At 42.6% G+C, this 13,557-nt stretch overlaps 1 protein-coding gene and 1 non-coding gene across 11 annotated transcripts in view; one reads left to right on the top strand and one right to left on the bottom strand.

The window, feature by feature from the left end:
* Positions 1-13,557, top strand: part of DMD (dystrophin) — a 1,890,745-nt gene that overhangs the window by 1,760,336 nt on the left and 116,852 nt on the right. For all 10 annotated transcript variants that reach the window (XM_066356826.1, XM_066356825.1, XM_066356822.1 and 7 more), the window contains one exon: positions 13,045-13,119. In XM_066356826.1, the coding sequence (XP_066212923.1) occupies positions 13,045-13,119 (75 nt within the window). The remainder of the gene's footprint in view (positions 1-13,044; positions 13,120-13,557) is intronic.
* Positions 2,481-2,587, bottom strand: LOC136386581 (U6 spliceosomal RNA). The gene has a single exon (XR_010747951.1). It is a non-coding gene; the product is annotated as a U6 spliceosomal RNA (small nuclear RNA).

Below are 13,557 nucleotides of genomic sequence, written 5' to 3'. Positions count from 1 at the left end.
TTTTGGGAGGAAGATCGTGTGTTGAAATCTTGGGAGATAAGGGTGGAGAAATAAGTAAACTGAGAAGGTGAGGCCAAGGTAGGAATGTTGGAATTTAGGGAAATACTGAGTCGTTCTAAAACTGGAAACCGACAAAGGTGAGGCTGGCCTTAAAGGAAATGAGGAAATTCGCTGCTGTTTTTGTTTATCATTAGAGTAAGTTTTCCACCAATTCTCCAACTGTAAGAAGAAATGAGAGATTTTAAATAGGTAGTGTTAACCATATTACAAAGAAAGTATGCTTTTCCAATCCAAAAAATAAGAATTAAGCTACAAATATTAAACATGATTTGTGAATTCAGTTATATAACAACAAGCTGTACACAACTCAAGTCACATTTGATCATGTAAAATGTATCACCTTTAGTATAAAGAATAAACATTAATTAATTAAACTGTCTCTGCCCTAGACAATCTGGAATGTGTATGCACTTCTGGAGAGAGAGAGGAGTAAGCTTGGTTAATTAATGAAGTGTGTGTAGAATGGAGTTGAAGGGGACTGGGCTAAAGTTTGTCATTTCATGTAGTTCTGCCATGGCCGAGTGGCCCTTTCTAGCACTGATGAGCACAGAACAGTTTCTCAAGGTTCTGAGTGAAAGAAAGGGGATCGTATTGGTCATTTCAGTCACGAGAGTGGACTGTGTGACTCGAGTCTCTTGTCAAAAGAGAGATTAGAGGAAAGAGCATTGGCTTGAGTTGGTGTGGTTATGTCGGAGGCAGTGAGAGCAAAACAGCACCAGGTGTTAGACCAGTGGAGTCACATAAGACTTTGGGTTCAGCAACCTTGGTTCTTGAGTTCTAGCTAGGTGTGGGTCAAATAAGTTTGCAAATATGATATATATGTTTGCTCGCTTATAGTTTGCATTGGGTGTGGGGGACAGGCTGTAAGCAGGCAGGGTCCTTATGGCCTAAGGCTTAGTTTTAAGGCTAAGCCTTTCCCACCCTTTTAATGCCAAGATCTTCTCAACACTAAGATTTTCCCCACACCCTTGACTGTTGCATGATAGGGGGTGGTGCACTCTTATGAGGAATCCCATTTATGCCTCAGATAAGTGACTTTGTGTCAGAGACTTCCTTATTTGTATATTGGTTTAAAGGCTTTAATTTCTACACTATAAAATATGGCAGACCAGGGGCTCACGCTCTCAGTTTCTGCTATTAGCATTGCAGAGGAGAAGCAGCCAAGATGATGGAGTGCTGAAGAAGAAGCCAGTTTGTACAGATAGGAGATGGGGAACAGAGGTTAATAATGCTGGTGAGGTAGAAACCTTTGATTCTAGGAATACTTGGAGAAGTCAGTGGCTTTGGGAGCCATGAATGGAAAGGGAAGTATTTTCCCACTGTATTTTCTCGCCTGCCGGGTGCGAGCTAGGATTAAAGGTAATGGCCCACCAGTTCTTGGCTCCATTGTTTCATTACCATCTGTCCGAATCAAATGCGAACCTGCACAGGCCAGGTGGCTGTGATGGTGGCCGTGGTTACTGGCCTTACACTAGGAAAGAATTTAGAGTCAAGGCTCAAAATATACTGATATAAGAGAAAGTTTATTTAGAAAGTCACAGAGGGCCCTGGCTGGTGGTTCAGTGGGTAGTAAAGCATTGGCCCAGTGTATGGATTTCCTGGGTTCAATTCCTGGCTAGGACACATAGGGGAAGCAACCATCTGCTTCTCCCCCCTTTCTTCCTCTTCCCTTCCCACAGCCAATGGCTCTATTGGTTCAAGCATGGCCCTGAGTGCTGAGGATAGCTCTGTTGGAGCACATCAGCCTCAGGCTCTAAAAATAGCTTGGTATTTGATCATCAGTGCCAGATAAGGTTGCTGGGTGGATCCCAGTCAGGGCACATGCGGGAGTCTATCTCTCTATCTCCCCTCCTGTCACCAAAAAAAAAAAAAGAAAGAAAGAAACTCACAGAGGTGGAAGAAATGGGTTTTAGGAAACAAGTTACAGAGGCAAAAGCAGGGGAGATTAGGGGAAAGAGAGAAGTGAGTGTATGTTGGGGAAGAGCACACTGGGTCCTCCAACCTAAGGGCTTTTAAATGTGGAGAGTTTAGAGGAGGTGCCAGGGGATGATCCCAATAGAATATTCATCAGCTCTCCAGGTGCAGCCTTTCAGGTTTGAGGTCTCCACTGATTGGTTGGCCCAGCAGGGGATAATTAGTTGTTACAGCTGGTCCTGAGGTCAGCCATGGCATCATTTGTCAGGTTTTGCTGCTTTTCTGGGCCTGGAGCTGAAACACAACTGAGGCCTGGCCCATTGTTCTTGCTCTGCCCCGTTGTGTCTAACTTCCTACCACAGTCATAAGCTGAGCTTGAAGAGATGACAAGTAAGTCTGGTTAGAGATTGAGGACCAATTTAGTGACCTTGCTGCTTGAAGTTCCTTCTGATGATAAGGACGGCAAATAAGGATGTGCTTAGATAGAAGAGCTGCTTTTTTTTTTTTTTAATATGGAACGCTTCACGAATTTGCGTGTCATCCTTGCGCAGGGGCTATGCTAATCTTCTCTGTATCATTCCAATTTTAGTATATGTGCTGCTGAAGCGAGCACGATAGAAGAGCTTTTGCAATGAGTTTATAGTAGGAAAAAAAGGCAAACTAAGTATGGAGTTTAGGAGTAGGGAATTGTATGGCCAACAGCCGCAGCCATTGTGGCCATTCACATGCTGGTTCCCATTGGATTTGGACAGACTGTAAAGAAACAGTGGAGCCAAAAAATGGCGGGCCATTCCTTTATTCTAGCCTCGCAACAGGCCGGCAATTAAACACACAGGGAAAACACTTCCTTTTCCATTCAGGGCTCCCAAAGCCACTGACGACACATCCAGGTTTTCCTAGGAATCAAAGGCCCCCACCAGTATTAGTCACCTCTGGTTCCCCATCTGCACACCTCTCGCTCTGCACAACTTGCTTCTTCCTCGTGACCCTGCCATCTTGGCTTCTTTCTCCCTCTCTCCTTCTCCAAAAATGGCTTCCCTTTCCCTTTTTCTTCTCTTTCTCTTTTTAAAACTTCTTTTGGTGCCAAAAACCTCTCCAGCCAACATTATTATGACAATGGCCCTTCCCAAGCAGGAATGTAATTAGCAGTTTCACTTGGCAGCGCCATTCACGCGGCAACACCATTTTTCACAATAAAAGTGAGCAAACTCAACACAAATTTAACAAACTTATTTGGCCAACAGGAATGAGTTAAGGATTATGCAGTACATGCTTACGGTATGTGGTGGCACTTAATCCCTCTGTTTTCAGCGCCTTATGTCACTTCTAAGCTTGGTCGCACCTGGTGCAGCTGAGATGAAAATTCCAGCCCTTTGTCAGGGTGAAGCAGGGGGTGGCTAGAGTACTTGGCTGTGGGCAAGCAGAAGAAGGTGTTTAGGATTCTCAAGGGTTAATGCCGGTGGCCGAGGCCAGGCAGGTCCGCACTGGATTTAGGCAGACGGTAGAGAGACTGCGGAGCCAGAAAGCGTTGGGCCATTTAGTTTAATAGAGCCTCACAACAGTGGACAAGCACACAGGCCGGGGAAGCCACTTTTCAGGCACGCAAACAGCAAGAATGGCCCCTCACAGTGGCTGGCAGGCAATCCACCATCTCTCTGGAGTGCAAGCACCCATAGCCTTATATATAGGCTATGCACACGAGGCACTGCTACGCACCCACCAGGCAAAGTGCTTGCAGCTGGTAGGCCAGTGAGCAAGCCTAACACAGCTGCCCCACACAAGACTTGCAACCATCTTGGCATGCTTCTCGTGTAGACGCTCTGCTCCCCAGTTTCCCTCTCTTTCTTTTGAGGCTTGCGATTCCTCTGGTATCCTAATCAGCTCATCTCCCAAGCTTCCAAGATGCTGAAGCTCTGTCCGTTCTCACCTTCTCTCCAGCTGTGTGTGTCTCTTTTTCAGAGGGTAGATGTCATTTTTAAAGCTGTCATCCTAGTACAGTCCTAGGGATAAGGAGAGAGAAACAAACCTTTTTCCATCTGCCATGTTTAACTAGAAGTCCCAAGACCTACGTCCTTAACATACTGTGCACAGCCCAGCAATGGGCCTCTCCCTGCCTACCTGCCAGGCCGGACCTGGGGCCATTCTTCCTCCTTGCCGTCTCTGCGATTTCAGCAATATCCGCCTTCTTGGAATTCTTCCTGGTTCACGCTCTTCTCTGCCCAAGAGCCTCTTTTGCACGTGCTGACCTTTTACCTTGCTGTGCCATTCTCACTCTTAATCTGGCTAGTTCCCATCACCCTTCAGACCTTAACTCAGACTTGACTTTCAAAGAATCCTGCCCACCTGGCCTGTTTCCTTCTCTGTGCACTCTCAGTAGGTATCGGAAGGGTAGGTAGAAGGTTTATTGGTAGATGGATGTCTTTTTCTTTTTTTAAGCTTTATTTATTGATTTTACAGAGAGAGGAGTGTGGGGGGGACAAGAAATAGCTGCTTCCCTCTAGCTGTTCATTGATTGCTTCTCATATGTGCCTTGTCCGGGCAAGCCCAGGGTTTCGAACCAGCAACCTCAGCGTTCCAGGTCAGCTCTCTGTCTACTGCGCCACCACAGGTCAGGCTGAGGGTCTTTTAAAATTTTGCCTATCCTTTCTAAATTATTTTATATATATATATATATATATATATATATATATATATATATATATATATATATATATATATATATATATATATATTGATGGGCCAATTTTTGAGAATTAGAGCCAAATCTTTCTGATTGGAAGCTTAAGTAAAAAAAAAAAAAATGACCTACCAGTGTTGCTATGAGTCAACTTGCCCTTACTTGGGGGAGACTGGAGGCCCAGGAATGGTAGTTAAAGTACATAGCCCCCTCAATAAAAAAAAACAAAAACTTGACATTGATCATTGGTTACAGAAGCTGCTTTCTCAACGAACCTTTTACTAGAGCAGTGAACAGTGAGCCAGACCATTTGAATTTCAACTCCTTGGACAGCAGTTGCTAAGAAGTAGTGAGATTGTGCTGAGGAAGGCCAAGTGAGAGGTGGGAGCCAGGAAGGCCTTGAACAGCTCACATTTGGGGTTTTGTGCTGTCATTTATTTCACAGTTGAACTTCTCTACTTTTTAGCTTTTTTTTTTCTTAGTGAGAAGCGGGGAGGCAGAGAGACAGACTCCCACATGCACCCTGACCGGGATCCACCTGGAAAGCCCACTAGGGGGCGATGCTCTGCCCGTCTGGGCCGTTGCTCCGTTGCTCAGCAGCTGAGCCATTTTTTAAGTGCCTGAAGCAGAGGCCATGGAACCATCCTCAGCACCCAGAACCAACTTGCTCCAATCAAGCCATGGCTGCAGGAGGAGAAAAGAGAGAGAGAGAGAGAGAGAGAGAAGGGAGAGGGTGAGGAGCCGAGGAGAAGATGGTCACTTCTCCTGTGTGCCTTGACTGGGAATCAAACCCGGGACCTCCACATGCCCGGCTGATGCTTTACCACAGAGCCAACCAGCCAGGGCCATTTTTTAGTTCTTATTTTGGGTTTATAACCTGTTGTTCTCTTCCACAACTAAGTCTTCCACATTTGTGCCTTGCTGGATACTTTTATTTCTTCTCCTTTCATTTCTTAGGAGAATTCTAGAGTCATTGGTGACAGGGAAATAATACCATTTCACATCTGCAAACATAACTTGATAGTAATTATAGCTTCATGGCTTTCTGCAGTTCATGCAAATATGAATGTGGAATTCTTATTTATCTCTGAGTAGGTTAATTTCTTTTCTCCGTTTAACTAAAACTATGTTGATGATGAGGTTTTAATGAGTTTAGATTGTAAAAGTCCTCAAATATATCTAAAAAATTATAGGCCAAGTATAATACATTAATGTACCTCTTCTCTGGCTAATTCTTTAAAGATATGTTCCAGAAATCTTCCCTTTTCTTAAACAGTTCTTTTTATTTTTGTTGAATTTATTGAGGTGACACGGGTTAACAAAATTATACAGGTTTTACACGCCCAATTTTACAACACACCTTCTATACACCGTATTGTGGGTTTATCCTCTTAAAGATTTCTTAAAGAGGCGCTGGCCAGTTGGCTCTCTGGTAGAGCGTTGGCCCGGTGTGTGGAAGTCCCTGGGTTCGATTCCCGGCCAAGGCACACAGGAGAAGCACCCATCTGCTTCTCCACCCTTCTCTCCTTTCTCTCTATTTCTCTCTTCTCCTCCCCCAGCCAAGGCTCCACTGGAACAAAGCTGGCCCGGGCGCTGAGGATGGCAGGATGGCTTCACGGCCTCCACCTCAGGCGCTAGAATGGCTCCTATTGCAGTGGAGCACCCCCCCCCCCAGAGGGGTAGAGCATCGCCCCCTGGTGGGCATACTGGGTGGATCCCTGTCGGGCACATGCGGGAGTCTGTCTGTCTGCCTCCCCACTTCTCACTTTGGAAAAATACAAAAAAAAAAAAGGTTTATTGAAGAGTTCATGATAATTCTTTCTGCACTGCACTCTAAAACTTCCAAAGCCTGGACATCTTGGCTTAATTTGCTTTCAAGCTAGACTTGGTTTAAATTACTCAATTTATCTCAAGCTTCATTAAGACCCATGTTTCTTCTCTATTCTGGTGAGTTTGAGCTAGTAAGAATGATACTGGCCACGCTGAGAGTCATTAGAAGGCCACAGGAAGAGTGAGGCAGGGGAATTGGAGATGGATTATTATATAAGGTCTACCGGAAAGTTCTGTCCGTTTTTGGAATAAAACAAAATACAAATTTTTCTTACCGTCAATAAACTTTATTAAATAGTATATTTGCCATTATTATTATTAATGATTTCTTGCCAGTGTGAGGGCAGTTTGTATATCCCATTTTTGAAAAATGTTTTATCTTTTGATGCAAAAAATTGAACCAGTGCTTGTATGATATCTTCATTTTTGAATTTTTTGCCCTTCAAAAAATTTTGTAAGGACAAAAACAAGTGGTAGTCGGAGGGTGCTAAGTCCGTGGAATATGGTGGATGCGACAGCCATGCTTCTGTAGCATTTCTTCCTTGTTGAAATTCGTAAAAATTACAGTGGCATAAATGAACTTTATCGGTAGCCATGGGTACACTATGGCTTCACACATAAGACTAACGTGAATCAACTTTGTTTTAGTTAATTGCTGCGTCAGTATGTATACATTAAGTGATAAAAATAGAGAGGCACACATGCGCCAAATAAACATGTGCTTACGTGTCGAAACTTGTTGTGATAGAAACGGACAGAACTTTCCGATAGACCTTTTATTTCCAAATCTGCCACCTTCCTATAATAGAGGGGATGTGTTGAGAGACTGCCTTGTTTTGGCCTGCTTGGAAAATTTTTTAAATAGACATGCAGTACTTGTTTAATTTTCATTGTGTGACACACAGTGGTGTTGGAACTGTACCCAAAAAATACTGTACTTCCTCCAAATTTTATTTTTTACTCATGATCACCTGAGTGATTTGGATTCCATGTCTCCTGTGCCATAGAGTTGGTAGGAAGAAACAACCGCGCCACTAATTTATCTGTTGGAATAATCTTTAGCCATCCAGCTCTTTCCACTCGTTAAGTTTAGGAGGTCATTGTCACTCTTTCTGCCTAATACATAAACATGGTGAAGCTTTGGGCCTTTCCAAAAATTCTCCACAAGCCATTAGATAGCTGGACTGACATATTCTTTGTTTTAAATTCTAGACCTCAGGATTTTTGAAGTATAATTAAAAGGCAAAAAGCAGCTATAGAATTCAAATGAAGGGGCTTAATGTTTTATTTCTCTAATATTTTCCAAATTTCTCGCATGACTTTAAAACTGCTGAGGTATTTTTCACCATTTATGCAAAAGCGTATCCAACTCGTGTGTAGATTTGTGACTCCAACTTGATCGGGTCATTTTTTTTGTTTCTGTTGATTTGGCATCTTCCCTCACTACCTTCCACAGAAAGAAAGTAAAAATTGTAAAACAGAAATATTTACCAAACTCAAGAGAAATTCAGAGGTTAAACAAAGGGAGGAAATCCCTATTAACTTGTTTTGTGCCTCAAAATAAAAGCCAAATGGACCATGACTTTGGTAGCTACCCGGTGATTCAACCTGAAAGGTAGATGGCTTGATATTTGCCCTTGTTCCTTAAGTTGCTAGATTTCTCTATTTTTAGGCTAGAAGGAGCCCTGAATAAAGGAATTCAAGTCATTGCGAGGAAAGTTGAGTTCAGCACTTCTGTCCTTCGGAAGCGTGTTTTCTATCAGCTGCCGTGGAAACGTTGTGTAACTCGTTTCTTGGATAGCCTCACTCTTCAAGTTCTGGTTGCGAGAGCTAGTGAGCTCATTACGACTTGGATCCGAGTCCTGGAAAAGGCAGCTCCCAGGAAAAATGGAGGCCAGCCTCCCACGGCGGATGGGGTTGGGGGGCTTCAGCTTTATTCTGCATGCATACTTCAGCTAACGGGTCTGCTCCAGCCTCAGCCCAGGACACTGTCACATTGTCCTCAGCTGCGTCTCATCTTGAGGTTTCTCTGTGCACCCTCCACACTTTCACGGCCGAGACTTATCTCTTCCAGCTGTAAGCCAGAGGGTGTGGTGCTATAGATTCCTAGCAACACAGGCAGACTCAAACAACACAGATGGTTAACTCTCTTGAGTAAGACACAGGAACTCCTTTGCAATTCACTGATGGTTACAGGATATAAATTTGTGTGTGGCTTCCATTGCCATATGACAAAAACTAGGCATTTTTTCTGCTACTTTTGTGTGGTATTCCCGAATTGCTGTTTGAGAACAAGTTGGGCTCTGGTGTATAGTGAACTCACAGCAGAAGGCTTGTTCTTTGCATTGGGTTGGGGGTATGCTGAAAGGGGTGTCAGGGAAGAGGAACCCTGAGGCAGAATGAGCCACATTAGAGGGATTTGGAAGGGAAGAAAGCCTGAACTGCTTTAGGGAAACAGAGAGCACTGCTAGAGCAGGAATGTTCCAGATGCTGGTCTCCGATAGTATTCCACTGCTGACCACACCCTCAAAGTATCTGATCATCCTCGCGTTTGTATCTCTAGTTCTTGGAATCTCTCAATGAACTGTGAGATTTGGATGGAGCTTCTGTGACCTCATTTAGATCATTTGTTCTGAATTCTGAATAGAACCAGGAAAATTGGAATGGGGAGAATTGGGGTCATAAGAGAGATTCTAGTTTCTGAAAGAAGAAAGATAGGAAACAAGACCAATGAGTTAAGAGGCAGTTGAAAAGGAGCATTAGAAAGAAAGGGAAAGAGGGAAGAAAGCTTTGCCAATATCTCCTGCCAAGATGTTTGATTGGCACATAGTTCACGCTACACACTTTTGTATAAGTAAATGAATGAAAGGAAATTTGAAGTTGGAGGCCTATTCCCTGGAAACTGCTACAGGCTGGTGTTAAGGGAAAAGTGATCTGTGTTTGATTAGAAGTGCATTTCTATGTCTCTATGTTGCTTGTTTTATAAAGGGCCAAAGGGGCTCGTTTATGACTGTGTGTGAAGGACCTCTGCCCCAGCAAGTACTAAAGGGAGCGTCAGATCATCCTGGGGAATGGTATTAACAGCAGTCTGGAGGCGAAGGCAGGAATTCGTTTCTCATGGACGAGTGCCACAGGACAACTCATGCCGGGAGTTAGCCGAGACCACCCAAAAAGTGAAGCAGTAATAACTGGGGAAAAGAGACAAAGGAAGAACCAGGACTTTTGGGGAGAGGCAATGCAGGTCAAGCCGAGGACCCGGGTCAATCAAGTTCTACTCACCAGAGAACAGGGTCCGAGGAAAAGTTCATTCATTTCCCAGAGAAGTAATCTCTAACCATCCAAGATGCTTTTAGATGCTTTTAATTGATTGGCTAATTTTTATTGGTGTTCATCATAAACAAGAGATTCACAAATATATTCCAGAGGTGAATTGTTGGTCTAATTGACTAGAATAGTCATTCAAGAAATAGTCTCCTAAATGCCCACAAAATGGAATGTAGAAAGATACAAAACCAATAGATGACACAAATCTGTACTGAGATAATACTGAACTTTGACATGGAACAGGAAACTTGATTAAAATGAACAGTGGAAGATTTGACTGCACTAGGAGGCCCATTTGGATCACCTGGTGGTCCTGTTAAAATGTTGATTCTGATTTATAGCTCAAGTAGGGCCTGAGGCTCTGCATTTCTAACACAATCCAAAGAGATGCTAATGCAGTTGGTCCTGGAATCCACTTTGGGTTACAAGGAACCACAAGGTTACAAGGTTCTGTTAGGTAGGTGTTGGTAGCCACCCGTGGTTGGGCGTGGGTAAGGGCTGTCTTCTCATCCCTTTTGGCTACTAGTTTGTAAGGAAAGGGAGTCTCACAATAAACTGTGTCACAGACAAACATTTATTAGCCACGGACCACAAAACAACCCAGACCCAAGGAATCAGAAAATCTGGGAGCAGCCCTCAGAATCTGTATTTTCCATAGTCCTCCAAGCAATTCTCAGACACGACTCAAGTTGGAGAGCCACTATGGTAACAGCAGGGTTCTGTCAACCATCTAATTGAATTCAGGCAACCAAGAAGCCCGTAAACCCTGCTGGGCATTTTGGACTCCGACCTAGGGCACCATTTCTAAAGGGGTCTGCTAGATTCTTTTCACACCCTGTCACTGTAAGGGTGGGGAGTGTTTCTAAACCTTTTTAGATAGTTCTATTTTGCAAACCACTAATATTACCAATGCAAGCCTATCTAACATTAATTAGGATAATTAATGAAACCCCTGGTGTAACAGAAGCTAAATATAGCTGAAGCACTTCCAGTGGCCGCCTCTGGAGTGAGGCTTTTTGATTAATTGCTAGCCAACCACCCCTGGAGCGTGCATTCTTGATTAAGACAACTGACCACCTCTGCAATGTAGCTTAAGCTAACACCCATGTGCATCATATTGTGTTGTCCGTGTGAGGGTTTTTTTTAAACTTTTAAAATCTACTTTATTAAGGCATAATTTAAACATAATCAGAATGTACACAGGGCACATAACCATTCTCAGTGTACAGTTTTAGGGGTTTAAAAATATTTTTTATTAATTGATTTAGAGAAAGAGGAAGGAAGGGAGAGAGAGACACACACAATAGTCAACATTGATCTGTTCCTGTATGTGCCCTGACTGGGTATTGAACCCACAACGCTCCTGTATCAGGATGATGCTCTAACCAGCCGAGCTATCTGGTCTTGACAAATGTATACACTTCGTGTAACCTCCACACCAATCAAAATACATAACATTTTAGTCACCTAAGGAATACCCTTGTGTTCCTTGCGGTCAGCTACCCACCCCCACGCCACCGCAAGTATCATCTCATCTCTCTGCCTCTCGCACTATAAGTGAGATTTGTCTGTTCTAGAATTTCATACAAATAGAATCAAACAGTATTTATTTGTGTTTGGCTTCTTTTACCCAGCCAAACACAAATGAACTGTCTTTCAGAACAGTTGACATTGTGGCGTTATTAGTAGTTGGTGTCTTTTTCCTGCCCAGTCGCGTCCCACTGTATGACTGTCCTGCAGTTTGTTTATTCCTTCTTCTGTTGGTTTGTTTCCAGTTTGGGGCTATTATGGACATTCATCTACACATCTTTTTGTGGACATGTTTTTATTTCTTTTGAGTAAACATCTAGGAGTAGAATAGTTGAATTTCATAGAAGATTGCTAAACTGGTTTTCCAAATTAGTCACACTGTTTTCCATTCCCACCAGCAGTGTGTGAGCATTCCAGTGGCTCCACACCCTTGCCAATTTTTAGTATTGTCAGTCTTTTTTTTTTAATTTTTACACTGAATATTTTAAAGTAAATTACGGACATTGTTTTTCTTCCCCCTAATTTCAGTTCAGGTTTTTATATTTGGTCTCTGCAAAGGCCTTAAAAGCTAATAATGCTGACCCACGTGATTTGAATATGAGTTAAATTATTTCCCTTTCCTAACCCCCAATTAGAATCGGTTTTATGGTGGCAGTAAGTCATGTTTGCCAGTATGTTTTTCTTCCTTTTATCCTTTTGTTCATTTATTCATTTAGATGGTTAATCATTGCCCCAGCTGTATTAGACTTGCTTTTTCGGAGAGCAGTCAGATATTAAGTTACTGGGAAATATGACAGAGGTGGGAGACAGGGTTCTTGTTTTCAAGGAGTTCTTTGGAGCTGGGTTCCTGAAACATAAATACACAGAAACTCTAGAAAAGAAATATCGCCCGGAGTGTATCCAGGCTTGCACAGACTTGAGTGAGGGCATTATCTAAATATAGCTCTCTGCTCGGTGAGGTGAGTTGGAGCCTGACAGACAGATGACTGTAGAAACCGCAGAGGCAGAAATTGTTGAGTTGTTAACCTGTGCTGAATACTAGAATGATTGCACCTTAGAATAGAAACCAAATGTTTATTTTAGTCCCAATTATATTTTAAAATATGGCTCCCACCCACATATATATGTTGAGTAAGAGATACTCAAAATGTTAACAGTGCATATCTTTGGGCAGTGGGATTATGGATGATTCTTGACTTGATTTTACATTTTCCTTTAATTTCTAAGTTTTCCACAGTGGGCATATTTAACTTTTATAATCTTATAATCAGAAAAGAATGTTATATTGCCACTTGATTTTTGGTAAGTTCTAATAGCTGTTTCGATAATATATTCCTTGTTCTCTTGAAGCTTGTATAGGAAAGATTCACTACAATAGAAGCAAGATTACAATCTGGAAAAAATTAATACCTGTCCTCCTTTTCCCTCTTGGGAATAAGGATGACATGAACCCCATGCAGACTCTGCCACTGTCACCCTTCATGGAACTTAGATGTCCTGATTGTCAAAGAGACACAAGTTGGTTTTATTAATTTCCCCGCATCGACAGAACTTGAACTCCCAAAGCGCGGGGCACCTGCAGGGGGCTTCTATCTCCTAGCCTATTGTTGTTGTTGTTGTTGCAGTTGTTGGCAGATCACTGTGAGTTTTTCTGTGCTTTCTGATGAAATAACAAATGATCTTTCTTTCCCCTCTTCTTTTCCCTCCAGCCGACCTGAATAACGTCAGGTTCTCAGCTTATAGGACTGCCATGAAACTCCGAAGATTGCAGAAGGCTCTTTGCTGTGAGTATTAACCAGTTCTTGAAATATCTACTTGACAGTTAGTCTTTGCTTTAACAAAAAATGGGTATATTTTCACTTGGAGAGAAAAAATAGTTATCACAAGTACATTTATAACATAGAATTCATTTTTTAATTTTATTTATTGATTTTGAGAGAGAGAGAAAGAGAAAGAGAGAGAGAGAGAAAGGGGTAGAAGCAGGAAGCATCAGCCCATGGTAGTTGCTTCCTGTATGTGCCTTGACCAGGCAAGACCAGGGATTTGAACCAGCGACCGCAGCATTCCAGGTTGACGCTTTATCCACTGCGCCACCACAGGTCAGGCTAGAATTAATTTTTTAAAAGTATCTTTGACCGAAGTTTCACCTTGACTATTTTATATTGTTTAGAATCATTCCTGTCACCACTCCTTGGCTATTGATATTTAATCGCTAAAACAGT

Source organism: Saccopteryx leptura, chromosome X (genome assembly GCF_036850995.1).
Source record: "Saccopteryx leptura isolate mSacLep1 chromosome X, mSacLep1_pri_phased_curated, whole genome shotgun sequence".
NCBI lineage: Eukaryota > Metazoa > Chordata > Mammalia > Chiroptera > Emballonuridae > Saccopteryx > Saccopteryx leptura.
Note: the sequence above shows the minus strand (reverse complement) of the source record. Positions and strands in the feature narration are given on the sequence as shown.